The sequence below is a fragment of the Halictus rubicundus genome, chromosome 14 (genome assembly GCF_050948215.1).
Source record: "Halictus rubicundus isolate RS-2024b chromosome 14, iyHalRubi1_principal, whole genome shotgun sequence".
NCBI lineage: Eukaryota > Metazoa > Arthropoda > Insecta > Hymenoptera > Halictidae > Halictus > Halictus rubicundus.
This window is the reverse complement of record NC_135162.1, coordinates 5,437,487-5,453,858: the sequence shown is the minus strand read 5'-3', so window position 1 is coordinate 5,453,858 and position 16,372 is coordinate 5,437,487. Positions and strand designations below refer to the sequence as shown.

Here is a 16,372-nt window from a genome sequence, read left to right as displayed (position 1 = left end):
AGGGTTAAGTGCAAGAGATAGAAGCAGGACAAATATTTACAATATGTACTCGATATATGTCCCGAATATCTAGGCGATAAAAGTCCCAGAACTATCCCCACTGCTGCGTGGTATATTCCATGAGGGACCAAGAAGCTTCGCTGTCGTTTATAGAGAATAGTATGTTCTAACTGATATATGTCGCTGGGTGGACATATATCGAGTAAGCACTGTACTTCTTTCTTGAATAATTACAACACAATTATTATATCCTTATTCTTCGATTGTTTTAATTTCTCCACTGTTCGAAATTGCGCAACCCCATTTTTGCTATAACTGCATCACAATTAATCAAAGTTACTATGTAACTTCATTCGATCTTGAATTTATTTCCAAACCTAATATATTTTTTAATTTAACTTGTCGAGTGGTCATAATTAGCGGATTTTATGCATTTGTGGTAAAAAATGGAATTCGAAAGAGTAGAAAGATCGAAAAAATTTATCCACGTATTGTTTCGAAGTTATTAAAGAACGAAATAAATTTCTGCTGGGTACCAGTTCGTTGCAATCGATGTAGACAATTTTTATTTTACATAATGATCAGCAGCAGTCTAGTAGTAATCGCTGGCATATGTAATTGCTTGTTAGAGCTATTACTCCGTTAGAGGCCTCTCAGGATGTTAGGGGTGGTGGATGAAGGGTTCCTAATGCTTCCAGAGGTCATTGTCATTTAAGGAGCCCTTAAGGGAGCACTTAAATCTCTTAAGTGACAACACAGGCACTAACGGGCCTATCAAGGAGGTCCTGGATCCATCCAGGATCCTGGAAGATCTGAAGGACAACCGAAATCCTGAAACCATCAGGAGCTGTGGGAAATCTGTGGGAGCTTGCAAGGTATATAACAGGATCTTGAAATGCTATGTTGAAAGCATGAATATGGATTTCGGAGAGTCATCGAGATTAACACTAGGTTTACGAAGCAATAAAAGTGAGTATTTTACATTACTTTATAAAAATAAGAAGAATATGTCTATCCAAGTTTTCAGCCATTTTTTAAATAATATATACCTAAGGAAATACGTTTGTTGAGTAATTCCACGTAGATGGATCTTCGCAATCTCAGTAATCGTAAATTAAAAATATTAGAACCCGTCATTTTGACGGGTCCCGTTAACCTAGTGTTAAATATGAACATCCCCCAAAAATTAGCAGAGATCTTGACGAGATCATCAAGAAAATTTCTAGACCACGGAGTGGCCATTTTGAGATGCGTTTAAAGTAAGGAACGGTTGACATCGAACGTTTGAGGAGTACTTTCTCGGGCAGCATTCGTAACCGAAGCTTTGCGCAAAGTATTTCGCAACCCGGGAGACTGATTTTCATCCCCGATACGCTTCGCGGATAAAAGTTACGCAGCGAAGAGCGTTTCGCCAGCGAGCGCGCCGTAACTTTTTACTATTCCTCCAGGAGCCGGTTTTCCTTGAGGCGAAACGATCCCGGCTCGTCCCGGCTTGAACCCCGCCAGTCGGAAATTCGAACCGTAAAAAGGATCGCTGGTTCTTCCTCGGGCCAATAATATCCACGGGAAAAACGCACTAAGCTCGTTCGGGACTCGTTCGGGACCTCGCGCGTATTTACTTAGATCCCACGATGGCGACGCGCGTGAACCGTCTCCTTTAACGAGATATTCTAGTCGTTCATTTCCAAAAATCGATGTATCTTTTGCATTCTCTGTTCTCTTTAACTTTGTTCCTCGAGTCCTATAGGAATGACAAAAATTACGAAAAGTTCTCAAAAATTCACTTTGCCCTCAAAACCAGAACAGCCCTCAAAACTTGCTCTATAAAAAAACATGTAGCTCAGGCAATTTTGATTATTTTTGCTTGAAAAAATTAATACGTGTACTCCAAATACCAATAAATATGTACGAGAAATCCCACGGTAGAAGGTTCGACAGTTTTTCGGCGAAAAATTTCGAAAGACTGGCAAATTTTGCACTGAAAACCAGAGTACCCCGACAAAACTTGCTCTATAAAAAAATATATAGCTCACACAATTTTGATTATTTTTGCTTGAAGAAAATCATACGTGTACTTCAGATACCATTGAACATGTGTGCAAAATCCCAATGCAAAAGGTTGGATAGTTTCTGTGGAAAAAATTCTGAAAAGTTCTCAAAAATTGGTTTTGGCACTCGAAACCAGAATTACCCCTCAAAACTTGCTCTATAAAAAAATATATAGCTCAGGCAATTTTGATAATTTTTGCTTGAAGAAAATCACACGTGTACTTCAGATACCTTTGAATACGTGTGCAAAATCCAATTGCGAAAGGTTGTATAGTTTCTCTGGGAAAAATTCCGAAAAGTTCTCAAAAATTAGTTTTGGCACTCGAAACCAGAATTACCCCTCAAAACTTCCTCTATGAAAAAATATATAGCTCACACAATTTTGATTATTTTTACTTGAAGAAAATCACACGTGTACTTCAGATACCATTGAACATGTGTGTAAAATTCTAATGCAAAAGGTAGGATAGTTTTTCTGGAAAAAATTTCGAAAAGTTCTCAAAAATTGGTTTTGGCACTCGAAACTACAATTACCCCTCAAAACTTGCTCAATGAAAAAATATATAGCTCACATCAATTTTGATTATTTTTACTTGAAGAAAATCATACGTGTACTTTAGATGCCATTGAACATGTGTGCAAAATTCCAATGCAAAAGGTAGGATAGTTTTTCTGGAAAAAATTCCTAAAAATTCATGCGAGAATGGTCTCGAAAGCTAGAGTACCCCTTTAAGGTTGATCCCTTCGCGAGTCTTCTCGCCGTTGCATGAGAATTGGATTTTACGAATAAAAATGATCCTGTTGCAATTAAATGTTAGAGAAAGGACAACTTCTATTTTGAAAATGATTGAGTTTCTTTTAATTTCCACAGAAAATTTGGATCCTTAGTGTATACACGACGATACGATCACGGTATTAATATCAGAATTGAATAAACAATGATTCGATGACAGTGAGACCTTACCTTTCTTCGAAGTTCTGAAGGAGTCATCTTTAGGCACATACTGGATATCATACACTAACGTGGTGTTCGCCAAAAGGGTCTTGTCCTTGTTAATTTTGTAAATGGCGTACTTGAATGCCAGCTCCGATGGACTGTCCTTTTGATCTTCCGTGAAGATCGCCCCTGCAACATAATTAAAAACAAAACACACCGCTTAATAACCGCTATCGAACATCTATCAAACCAAGCTTATAATCTTAATCATTCTAACCCAGACGTTGGTTATATTAGGACCAGATTACGGAAGCTCCTGCAATATTCTCTGATTAAGTCGCGTCTCTGGAAGAACCAAGTTTCGCGAACCTAATTGCGGCTGCGATCCGCAGAGACACAGCAAACTCTGTTTACTCTAACAATCTCCGAGCTTCAAAGCATTGTTGAAAGAAAATTATCGATCGAACGAGACGCGACGCGAGGCTCCCTTAATTTACAGTTCCCTCGATCATTATTGTTTTAGTTGCGACCAAACATGATTAGACTATCGCTTTATGGAGCACCTTGGAAAATACGTTTCCAAATGTCAATGAACAAAACTGTAAATTATTTAGCACGTTAAATATCGAATCCAGGGATTCTTACAAAATCAGAGTAATTTAATTATTGAAACCGAAACTAGAAATTTAAAATTTATCATACGGGATGCTGTCTTTGAATTCTAAAGATTTTAATAAATGTCGGTTTATCTGGACATGTCACGATAAAAATGAATTTCTAAAACTAGTCAAAAATCACTGTCAGTCATTTGCGACTGACGTGGCAGTTGACGTGCTGACGTCATTGTACTGTTGTGAAAAGGGTCCGGCATTAAGTGGAATGGGTTTACCAATCGATGAAAAGTTGTACCTACCAAGGCCAGAAAATTAGGGTCTTTTCAAAATTGCCACGTTATTAACACGTTGACTGCCATGTCATACGTGGGTGACGGAATTATTTGTCCATGTTTTAAAATGAATTTTTACATTAATATATTCATTGTAAAATGCAAGAAAGTTTGAGGACTACTCAATATCACACATTTAATTTTGTTCAATTTTTATTTCATTGAATAACTTACTTTGATTCTACGGAATTTTTGAGGTTTCCAGTTTGGCAGTCAACGTGTTAAATAGAAATTGTAGTTTCGCGTCTTAGTGCGTAAAAATTCAAGAGCTCCTTGTTAATGTTAAAAAAGTTGGTATATTTCCCTTGGCAACACGTCTCGGTTACGACTATATTTATCAGCTCCCAGAAATCGCGAAATAACCGATGCGAGCGCGCTCTAATGCGACTTTGAACGACAATTGCCTGGGCATAGACGGGAATCATGGAGCCATAGACAATGGAAAAGGTCTCTGGAGAACTATAGTCTTCGTTAGCGGCAGTTATCGCGTCATCGGACCAGACGATCCCAATGTTTGTCGAGGGAAACGAGTCTTTTCTTTCCGGAACGTTGTCCGCGCTATTTTCGATCATTTTCAGAACAGAATAAATATTCGAAATCGATCAACGTATTTCCTTCAGCGTTTAGTATGAGAATTTAAGTCGGTTCCTTTGAGAACTGCATCTGTACGTGGCACAATGGGAAAAGTTAACAGTAAAAGTCTCATTAAATTCCAATAGGTTTGTCTTACTTCGCTAACGAACGCTTTCAGGCTCGTTTCCTCGGCGACGAAAAAGACACCCTTGGGAGTGTATTAATCATTTCTACATCGGTAATCAGACCAGAAAGACTGGTGTAGGAGCCTGGGCCCGTCCCGCGGATCGTTTAGAAACAATTAATTCAGGTTAGCCAATTATCGTCGACGTCGTTTTTCTCGAGTGATGGAGATTGATTCGTCGCCGAAAGAACTTCCGTTCGAAGTCCCCGGTCATGACGTGGATAGATTCACTTTCACGCCGTGTCACGTAACTGGCGGACACCGTTTCAAAAATTAATATCCTGCTTCGACCAAATCGCAAAATCAAAATGCCTGCGGGCCGCCTGGAACCCCCGCAGAATCCGCTTAGCAAAAATCAAATTCTTCTAAGCACATCATTCAAGTGTCAAATTCAAAAATATGGTACAGTGATTTCTGCCAGAGGATATGCGGCAAAGGATTACTGCAGCATGTGCTTCAATTACGTCTCAGGAAATGGATAATGCCTACAGATCATTTATTAAAAGATTGCAACATTGCATAAATAAGAATGATCAACATTTCGAACATGTATTATGATATGTAAAGGTCAACCAAATGCAAACAACGCGCAATCTTTGCTGAAACACGTAAGTTTTAAACTTCCACATTTCATCCGCTTCAACATGATTATTCTTGCTCAAGGTCATTTCAAGGTCAAAAAGGTGGTATCCACTAAATTCAGTTTTTTATTGTCTATCATGCCATCGTAAAAAAAATACTATTCCATTTAAAAGAACATCGGTGACCTTGAAATTTCATTAAAAAACACGACGTAAGAAATTTTTTTCTTCACCATTAAAATGGCCCCCTGCAATAGTGTCACTTTGTCCTCTGAAGTTTTCTGATAGGACTGTAAATACGAAAGATATTTAGGTGTTCCCATTTATGTGGGACACCCTGTATATGTCGCCAAGACCTGGGCGATAAACGTCGCGGAATTATCCCCACTACCGCGGGGTATACTCCGTGAAGAGTCACGAAACACGAGAGGTCTCGGTAAACATAACACGGCTAGGATATGCCTCCTGGACGATACATGACGCATGACCCGTGTTGTTGACATATATCGAGAATTCGCTGTATTCCACTTCGAACACAACAGTGTCCGACACAAATTAATGTACCCGCACCGTGACAGTGCACTCGTGAAATACAGTGGCTCACGAAAGTATTCGAACGCTTACGTTTACAAATTTTAATGAATAGAATAAGATGTGCTAATTTAATCTGTATAGAACAATTTGGTATCTATAGTAAGGGGGAAGTCTCAAGATCATGTCAGTAAAATTTGAAAAGGATTCAACAACGTAGGCAGAAGTTATGATATATTTATTAGAAACACGCATAATAAGTGACTCACAAAAGTATTCGAACGCTACATATATTATTACATTATTTAATGTTAATATTTTGTTCGACCACCTTTAGCAGTAACGATGTGTCTCAATCGACATTCCATACTATAAACCAATGATTTTGTAAAAGTACCCTCAATGGAATTCCATACTTCTATGATTTATTGTTTCATACCTCCTTTGAATTTATTTGATATTTATTTAGTCTTTTTCCGATTTCAGCCCATAAATTTTCAATTGGATTTATGTCTGGACTTTGCGGTGGAGTAGTTAACATATGTGGTGTGTTATATATGATCCATTCTTTCACAATTCCTGCAGTATACTTGGGATCGTTATCTTGTTGGAAGTGGATGTCTTCCAATAATCCTAATTTCCGGGCACTTTCTTTAAGGTTGTTCCTTAAAATATTTAAATACTTATATTTATCGAGTATTCCATCAACGAATACCAAATTTCCGGTGCCACTTGCTGTCATGCACCCCCACACCATAACCGATCCACCTCCGTGTTTCACTGTTTGGTGTAAATTTTTAATTTCCAATTCCGTATTTGGTTTTCTCCAAACATAATTTTGACCATCTGCGGCAAAGATGTTAAATTTAGACTCATCCGAAAAGATGACTTTATCCCAGAAAAACAGATCTTTATTGAGATATGCTTTTGCAAAAGCCAGTCTTTTTTTCGATTTACCGCATTAATATATGGCTTCTTTCGTGGTACACAGCCATGAAAATCATTATTTCGTAAGATTCGTCGACATAATTCGGGATGAACTTCTTTATGAAACATAACAGCTACCATATTTGTGAGTTTAGGAGCGGATATAGTAGGATCTTTTTTTATTTCGCGAATGATAATTTTCTGTTCTCTTTCAGTTAATTTCTTCCGTCGACCTGATCGAGCGTTGTTCGCAATTGTTCCTTCATTTTTTGATTTTTTAATAATATAATGTATCGTAGACTTACTTCTGTTTATAATTTCTGCAATCTCGTTACATGATTTTCCATCCTTATGCAATCGAAGTATCATTTCTCTTTCACACTTTTGAGTTTCTGACTTTTTTAGTCTTCATTTTAACTACTACTGTGCACAGTTCTACGTTGCTGTTACGGAAACGATGCCTTAACATCAACGGAACGTACCAATGTTTTCATTTAACAGTAATGTGTGCATTCCTTTCTAAGAAAGATGAAAACATATCAACAGCGTTACAGCGTTCGAATACTTTTGTGAGTCACTTGTTACACGTGTTTCTAATAAATATATCATAACTTCTGCCTACGCTGTTGAATCCTTTTCAAATTTTACTGACATAATCTTGCGACTTCCCCCTTACTACATATACCAAATTGTTCTATACAGATTAGTTTAGTACATCTTATTTTATTCATTAAAATTTGTAAACGTAAGCGTTCGAATACTTTCGTGAGCCACTGTAGCTCGCGAAACTGCGCATGGAAATATCAATTTATACAGGGTGTCCCAAGAATGTTGTGCTTCCTCCAAAGGGATGATTCCCGAGGTCATTCGAAGGAACTTTTTCCTTTGCGATATTGTTCTCCGCGGCTTTGTTCCGGAGTTATTAACGAGAAACGCGGACCAATCAGGCCGCGGCAATACCTCTCGCCGAACCAATACATCCGGTGTAATAAGTTCTCAACAAAGCCACGGGGAACATTTTCGCAAAGGAAAAAGTTGCTTCGAATGACGTCAGGAATCACCCCTTTGGAGGTAGCACAATATTTTTGAGAAACGCAATTATTTTTGCCAAATCCTTTCACCCTCTGCCATGCTCCTCTTCTGATCTTCTTGGAAAAGTGGACGTCTTTGGGCCCCGCGGCAAATCCAAAGGATCGCAGCGTGAATCAGCACGAGATAAGCGGAAGGAAGACGAATTGGTAGTTGACGTTGAAGTCCTTGTTTTGTCTGGTGGGACGTGTACGAAATAGGTACACGATGAAACTTCGCGGATACGCGGCCGTCCGAAGCGGAAAAAGATTAAAGCGTCCCGGAATCGAGATTGACTGTTCGAAGATGGATTACCCTTAATAAACTGCGCCGTGCTCGACGTACGCAGTAAATTAAAAACCGGGAGAAACCTGGGAGGTTTCGATTTCCAGAAACGGATATCCGTCCGGGACAACAGGGAAACAAAATTGATCGCGTCGGGAAGCAACTTTCCGAAAAATCTCCCTCTGTCCCGCGGAAAATCTGAAAGAAATCTTTCTGCAGTTTCGCCACCCCGAGGTTCAAGATTAATGGATGTCACACGAACAGTCAGGGAAAAGTTGGTAATTACCGGTGAAGCTTCGAAAGTTGCATGTCCGATGAAAATGGCTTTCCTTCGACTCATTAATCCTACTACTAGCCTGCCATCTTCGCGATTTTTAATTGAATATCCACGGTCTCGCCTGGCGTTTGTTTAGAGCAAGGTTTTGCGAAATAAACAATTGCGTGTACAGTCTTTACTCGATGTATGTCCAAAACATGGGTGTAGACATATATCTGCTAGGAGATATTATTCTTTGATCCACGCTGAACGTAGAAAAGAACTGCAAAGTTTTTTGGCTCCTCGCCCCTTGCTATAGAAATACAGCTTTCTGTAAGGTAAAGTGAAATACAGTCACTTCTCCATATATGTCGCCAAGGTCTGGATGATAAACGTCGCGGAATTATATGGACCCCGAGGAGTGTAACCACAACGCAGCTCGGGTATGTCTCCTGGCAAGACCCGTGTTGTTGACATATATCGAGAATTCACTGTACTTCTCTTCTGGAAGAATACCAATGCTAAGAATGATCAATCTTTTCCTTCAGTTCAAACAAGATTAAATCTCAATAAAGTTTTTTCTCGATATATGTCAACAACACGAGTCTTGCCAGCGACATATATCGTCTAGGAGATACTATTCCTTGATCCGGGATAGTTCCGGGACTTTTATCGGCTAGACATTTTGGACGTATATAGAGTAGACACTGTATTAATCGGAAGATGCAGTTCACAGCTACAATATTTTCTGAGGTATTTTTATTATTTTTTTTTTGCTGCGTATTTATTTTCGGTATTTCAGTTTAGAATAGGTATTTGCCTAAGATGTGGGATGACGAGCAAAGTATAGACGAAACGTTTTTCGTTGCGTTGGATTCGTAATTACAGGTAACCTTGTTATCCGAGAGCGGGATTACGATTGACACGTGTTCGTGGCATATTAAATTTCCTTTAATTATTGAATCGTTTGTCAGACTATCAATACCGATCCGGTAGTCAAAATTTGGCCGAGTGACGCGGCGCATTCAGGCGATTATCATTCATAAACGCGAGCCGTCGACGAACGTGGACAACAACATGAAATTCCGCGTCCCCAATTTTCGAAAGGAATAATCAATCGAGCGATAATATATTCTGCATCGTTGAAAATTAACAACGATTTACCCGCATGCGGGGTCCATTGGCAGTTTAATCTTTCCTTTCATGTTTTCCCTTTTTTTTTATGCATATGAACGAGAGAATGACGCGAAATGTTACGTGCAAACATCAAGCTCTGGTGCATAGGTGCACCTCTATTCAAATCGGGCGTGCTTACAGAAATAAACGCGGAAATTTCCCATAGATATATTGTCCCCGTGGTGCATCGCTGCACCGGATGCAGTGGCCTGCCCGTTCAACGAGAACAATGGCGGAAGGAAACACTTTGCTATTCTCGTCTGCGAATTCCGCTACACCTTTTAGGTAGTAAATTATTCTGTGATATCGTTGATTAGCATCGAACTGCCTGCAAAGAGATCGAGCCTCGTGAGAGAGCACAGTGATTTCTCTATAAATGTCGCCAAGGCCTGGATGATAAACGTCGCGGAATTATCCCCACTACCGTGACGTATACCCCGTGAGTGACACCGAGGAGTGTAAACATAACACGACTTGGGCATGTCTCCTGGACGATATACGACGCTGGCAAGACCCATGTTAATGACATATATCGAAAATTCACTGTAATTCTTACAAGCGGACAGCGGATTTTATGCATTCATGACAAAAATGAGTAGCTGTCATTCGAAACAGTGAAAACATTAGAATAGTTTAAAAATACTGTTATATTATTTTCGACCTACAAACCATATTCAGAAAGAATAATAAATTTCTACTTTAGTTCAGTTTGTTGCATATCGGGTAGAAAATTACTTACTAGAATGTACGCGTCAAAGTGCGAGACAGTAAGAGTGTAGGAAATATTTAAATATTAGGGGGACCCATAAGTAATCAATTATTTTGAAATTTAAAACAAACTTTGTAGTAAATTCATGTTTTTTTTCTTAATTTATTATACAAGGTGGAAAACTATGCCATCGATTTTAAAGTTCTCGGTCTTAAATTGCATGGATCTGAAGGGCCTTTCTAATTACATAAACCTGAAGTGGCGCCCCCTTTCCCTTTAAAGAGTGCCGGGGTACCTTTATAATTTTAAATAGAACCCAAGACAAAAAAATGTTTCAGACAAAATTGACTTGTTTTTTCCTGCAGAATCTAAATATGTAACGTTTTATAGGGGATTCTATTTAAAATTATAAAGGTACCCCGGCCCCCTTTAAAGGGAAAGGTGGGCGCCACTTCAGGTTTATGTAATTAGAAAGGCCCTTCAGATCCATGCAATTTAAGACCGAGAACTTTAAAATCGATGCCATAGTTTTCGAGATATTGAGCTGTTAAGAGTTATGTGGGCCACCCTGTATAATCTCCATCATTATCAAGGACAGTTTGCCATCTGCAAATTTTCAATCCCCCCTTATATAAATTCATGGTTCGTGAAGCAAATTATGACACAAGGTGCCTCCTTACATCTTCTACAGAAGTGAATGTTTTATTTCTTAAATAATGCTCCAGAGATCTGAAAAGATCATAGTCAGAGGGAGAAATATCCGGTGAATACGGGGGGTGCGATAAAACTTCCCATTGCAATTCTTTGATTTTTTCCTGACTGAGTTTCGCTGTATGGGGCCGGGCATTGTCAATTTGCAGTATTATACCTTTTCTGTAGACTAAAGATACCCTCTTTTTCAATAGTTCTGAATACTTCCGTTGTAATTGCTGACAATACAACTCAGCAGTAACTGTTTCTCCAGGTTTCAACAACTCAAAGTGAATTATGCCACGACAGTCCCACCAAATGCACAATAACACCTTTCTAAGTGATAAGCTAGGTTTAGGGGTTGATATTGCGGTTTGATTTGCAGAAAGCCATTGCTTGGAACGCTTTATGTTATCATAAAGAATCCATTTTTCATCTCCAGTAACGATTCTGCTAAGAAATGGATCTCTACGAAATCTGGATAGCAACGAAGTGCAAATTGATCGACGAATATTCTTGTTGGTCTCAGATCATTGATGCGGTACCCATATTCCTTGCCTATATGCCTTTCCCATTTCGGGTAGGTGCCTTTGTATAGTTGACCATGTGGACCCAAGGCTTCCCGATAATTCTTGTATACTTAATTTTGGATCAGCTTCCACTAGAGATTTTAGGGTGTCATTATCAAATTGAACTGGTCGTCCACTTCGAGGCCCGTCAGAGAGATCATAATCACCAGCAGCAAACCTTCCGAACCAACGTTGACACTTGTTGACCTTCGATACATCTCCATAAACATCGCAAATTTTCTTTGTTGTCACCGTTCCATTAAATCCCGCATGAAAATGAAAAAGTATGCAATGACGAATAGGATCCTCGGAAGGTACGGACGCCGCCATTTTATCACAGGGTTGTAAAAAATTGTACATTGTAGAATATTTTGAACAGAGGCTGCTTTACCGAAAACTGTAAAAAATTACGTGTTTCCCCTTCAACAATCGGTACAGAACTGTAGGCAAAACAAATTCTTTGCAAATAATTGATGGGTACCCCTAATAGTATAACATGTAATAGTACAGCTTTGATATAAGATTGAAGGATTTGGGGAGAAAATGTGTTTCAGTTGAAAAAGAGTGTGATTCACGGTTTGCGAAAGCTCGCCACTCGGTTTCAATGAAACTGGTTTCTTGTTCGCCTCGGAGGCAATGCTAAGCCGCACGTATCTCCCGAGACGATTTCGCAAGCACGCAAGTGGGAGCCTTTAAGGAACCCGAGCCATGTTCGATGGCTCCCTCGAGGGAATCATCTGAGGCTCGCCTAGTCTCGCACCTGCCAAGGAGAATGGGATCGTATTAGTCAGACATCGAGTGACTGCCCGAGGTGACTCGTGTCGACGCTGTATTCTCTTAGCCTTTGTCTCTCGCCGAGACAACGGGGCTGTGTCGAAATATGCCAAGTTGTACCCACAACTTTGCCGAACTCGATCGAAAAGTAGTCGTTGTCTGACGACAAAACAATTTATAAACTCGGGAACAAATCACACGTCTACTTCAAATGCCAATAAATATCTACAAACAATCCCAGTGCAAAAGGTTCAACAGTTTTTCGGCGAAAAAGTTCCCAAATATTGTCAAATTTAACACTCGAAACCAGAGTATCCCCTCAAAATATGCTGTATAAAAAAATATATAATTCACGAAATTTTGACTATTTTTACTTGAAAAAAATCACATGTCTACTTTAAATGCCAATAAATGTCTACAAACAATCCCAGTGCAAAAGGTTCAACAGTTTTTCGGCGAAAAATTCCCAAATATTGCCAAATTTAGCACTTGAAACCAGAGTACCGCGTCAAAACATGCTGTATAAAAAAATATATAACTCACGAAATTTTGACTATTTGTACTTGAAAAAAATTACACGCGCATTTCAAGTACCAATAAACGTGTATGAAAAATTCCAATGCGAGAGGTCCAACAGTTTTTCGGGAAAGAAATCCTAAAAATTAACACTAAACCCAGCACGGTCGAATGAAGTCAATTTCCATGAGAAATAATTGAATCAATTTCATTATTCAAGCACATATAAAATAAATTCAATCTTTTCATTCGCATAACTCGTCACAGGAAATAACATAACACAACATGTACGTTTTAGAATTGGGACATCGTAATATTGTTTAATGAAATTCTTCAATCAGAAAAGCAACGAGGTTGAATCAACGTGGAGTAGAAAGTTTAATCAAGTTACCAATGTTAGGAGAATGCGTAGGCATGTGCCCGCGATGCATTTAATTTTCACTGGGCGGAGCATAACGTGCAATTTTACGTCCGGAACAATATTGTCGTGAGAAATGTAATTAATTTCCTAAACTTGCTTCAATCTCATAATTGAAAGCCGAGGCATGCTAAAACATATATTAAAACAGTATAAATATAGTTAACGTGTTGGTCAAATATAGACTGTAGATTGTAAACATTTATAACAAAAATAAGGTGGAACACGAAACAGTAAACACATGCGAGGAATTTCGAAATGCTGATCTCCAATATTCAACATATTGAAATTGTCCCAGAAAGAAATATATTTCTACACTAAATTTCGCAATTACTACAGAAAATTTTTATTTTGTTTATTAGACACTGTTTTCTTATCAGTAGACTGCGGATTGCTTGCATTTGTGACAAAACTGCAGTACAAATAAATGTCTATGACATTTTAAACCACTCGACCATCTCTGGAATCGCGTAACGATTATATCGTATTGTTTAAAAAAAAATGCAAAATCGTATGCAGAGGAAAAAATGCTGAAGAATACAATGCATCATAACTCTGCAATTTTTCAGAAACAATTTCAGAACCGCGCGCTCGAAGCGTTCAATTTCTGTTTACAATCGAGCTTCCTATGAAACGAACAAAATGTTCTTAACCGGAACACCGAAAGAAAAGCGATTGCACTCATTTCCCTCACACAACAAAGTTTCACCCGAGTTTCCAATTACCGATTCTCTTTTACGAGCTCCCATCTTATCAGGCCGGCCTTCGGGATCTAGGTTAAAAATCGCCGAGTCGTTTAAAGGTTGCAGGCGAACGGGAGAAAAAAGGCGAAATCAATTACAAATTCATCGGGCTTCGCAAAGAAGTCGGAAGTCTCGAAAAGAATTCAGTTCTTTCAACCGCGGAGAATATCTCCGATCGAATACCGTTTCGCCGCATGATTTCTAGACCGCTGCTCGGCATACAAAATGTATAAGTATTTCCATTGAATTTTCCATTAAACACGCTCCCGGAATATCCTCCTTGCTAGCGAGCGAATACTCGCCGCGAAAGAAGGATCGAGAGAAGAAAAAGCAGAAGCTGAAGAAGAAGCTGAAGAAGAAGAAGAAGAAGGGGACAGAAGTCTCCGGCGATAATAAAGCTCCTTATTCCTCGTATTATTCAAATTTTCAGCCCACCGCGTGAACCTCCGTACAGTCGGGGACAAAATTCAGTGGACATTGGGAATTAATTACTTTTTAAAATTCGTCTCGAATTTTTTGTTCAGATATTACAAGGATTCACTATGGATAATGCGTGACGAAAATTGTTCGAAAGTGCTATCGGAATTTTTAACTTCCTTCTTTATTTAAAATTCTTTCAATTTTTATTTTAGCTCATAATACAAATTTAAAACATGCCTTTCGAAGAGTAGGTTAGCATAAATTTTCCTCGAAATCGGAAAAGCTTGAGGAATCGCGGTTCCTCTCAATTTTTATTTATTTATGGCTCGAGGGAACCTTAATCGAATTCGATGAAGCTTTGCGCATGCGTAGAACTTGCTTAGAGCTACAAAGGGCGTAAATTAAATTTAAAAAATTCCAGTACAGGCACAGAAAAGTTAAAAACCGTTTTTGAACATTACAGTGGATTCTCGATATAAGTTAACAACACGTCAGCGTCATGTATCGTCCAGGAGACATACTCACGAGGTATACCTCACGGTAGAGGGGATACTTCCGCGACGTTTATCGTCCAGGCCTTGGCGACATGTATAGAGAATTCACTATACCTAGTGAAACATCTCGAGATTAGATCGAAGTCTTTGAAAAAAGTTATTAGTGTCTAAAGGGTGTTCACTTAATTTTGTCGGTGACTGTATGTTCGCGTTGGTATCGCCGCAAGAGAAGAATCGGGGAATCCTCAATGAGGTTCGAAAGAAATTCATTCTTCTAGACGAGAGAATGGAGGGTCGTCGTGGCGACTTCTAAATGATCCCAGACGGCCCATTGAATTTAAATCCCCGCACACCGTAATTGAGAATATGGCAGTAAACGAGCTGTCTTAATCGGTGTCTGGCACTGTTTTTGCCTTGTGATCCTGACCACGTCATTAGCGGAAGATTTGTGAGAGAGCAACAAACTCGGGTGCTTTGTTGGTACGTGTACAATGCGGGGATTATGCGAGTTCATGCGACCTGGTAAATAAAGAGGATAAAATGGTTGCTGGACACAAAAGAAAACGTGACCCGCGTCGACGCTGTTAAGATGCACCTTCAAGCAGAATGTCGTTTCGTTTGTTGGGAAATTTTGCTGACTGCTGACATATTGAAACAACTAGATTTGCTGTCGTAAAGTATAGTTCAGTTTGAGAAGTATAGTATATGTGGAAACTATAGCTGGAGTGAATTACGTTTTATTTTTCCAAATTCTTCACACTTTTGCCTCACAATAAGTGGATAAAAAATTGTAAATGGTCACTGAACTGCAAAATAAAAATTATTTACATCAATTTCAAAGCGCAGGAGCCGTGTAGAAATTTTTTCCTTTTTGTAACAGCTTGAATAAACTGAAAATAATTTAAATTAAAAAGAAAAAACTGAAAATAATTTACCGATATTTTTAAATTGTTTCAATACACCTTCAAATTCAACCTAAAAATATTTATTATAAAATGTTTATAATATCAAAATCGCTATTTCAATTTCAGTCGCTTTAGTTATCATACCTATCAATATTTGAATATTATCAGTGTAATATTAACTGTAATAAAGTCGATTACAATGCATTTCGTGCATCGTATAAATGCATTTGCTATCGTCAAAGTGTACTTCTTGGTCGACGCCCCTGTTCATTTTCCGCGACTTTTGATATTTTTCCAAGCCCATGATGCGTGAATGCTTCCTGCAGTTTTGGAAATTTTTTTCTCGCTGCTCGTCCAATGTTACATTCAACTACGTTTTGTTTCGTGATTTTTATTTTCGTTTTACGAATTTTTCAAACTTTGAAACAATCGCAAGTTGAAACCAAGCGTACAGCTATTCAGAATTAAAAGTTTAATTAATTTTCACAGAGTGTGCAGTCGAGCTGCATACGCACAAAAACTTACTGATTGCATGCCTCTCATGCTTTTAAATTCAGTTGCAAGTCTCGTTCGGTTCGAAGCGCGTAATTTATTTTATTAATTGTTTTCTTTCACGTGCGA

The 16,372-nt window shown here is 38.7% G+C and overlaps 1 protein-coding gene across 1 annotated transcript in view; it reads right to left on the bottom strand.

Annotated features, from left to right (window-relative positions):
* Positions 1-16,372, bottom strand: part of LOC143360896 (glutamate receptor ionotropic, kainate 2) — a 327,145-nt gene that overhangs the window by 145,775 nt on the left and 164,998 nt on the right. The window contains exon 3 of the mRNA XM_076800073.1: positions 3,014-3,175. Within this exon, the coding sequence (XP_076656188.1) occupies positions 3,014-3,175 (162 nt within the window). The remainder of the gene's footprint in view (positions 1-3,013; positions 3,176-16,372) is intronic.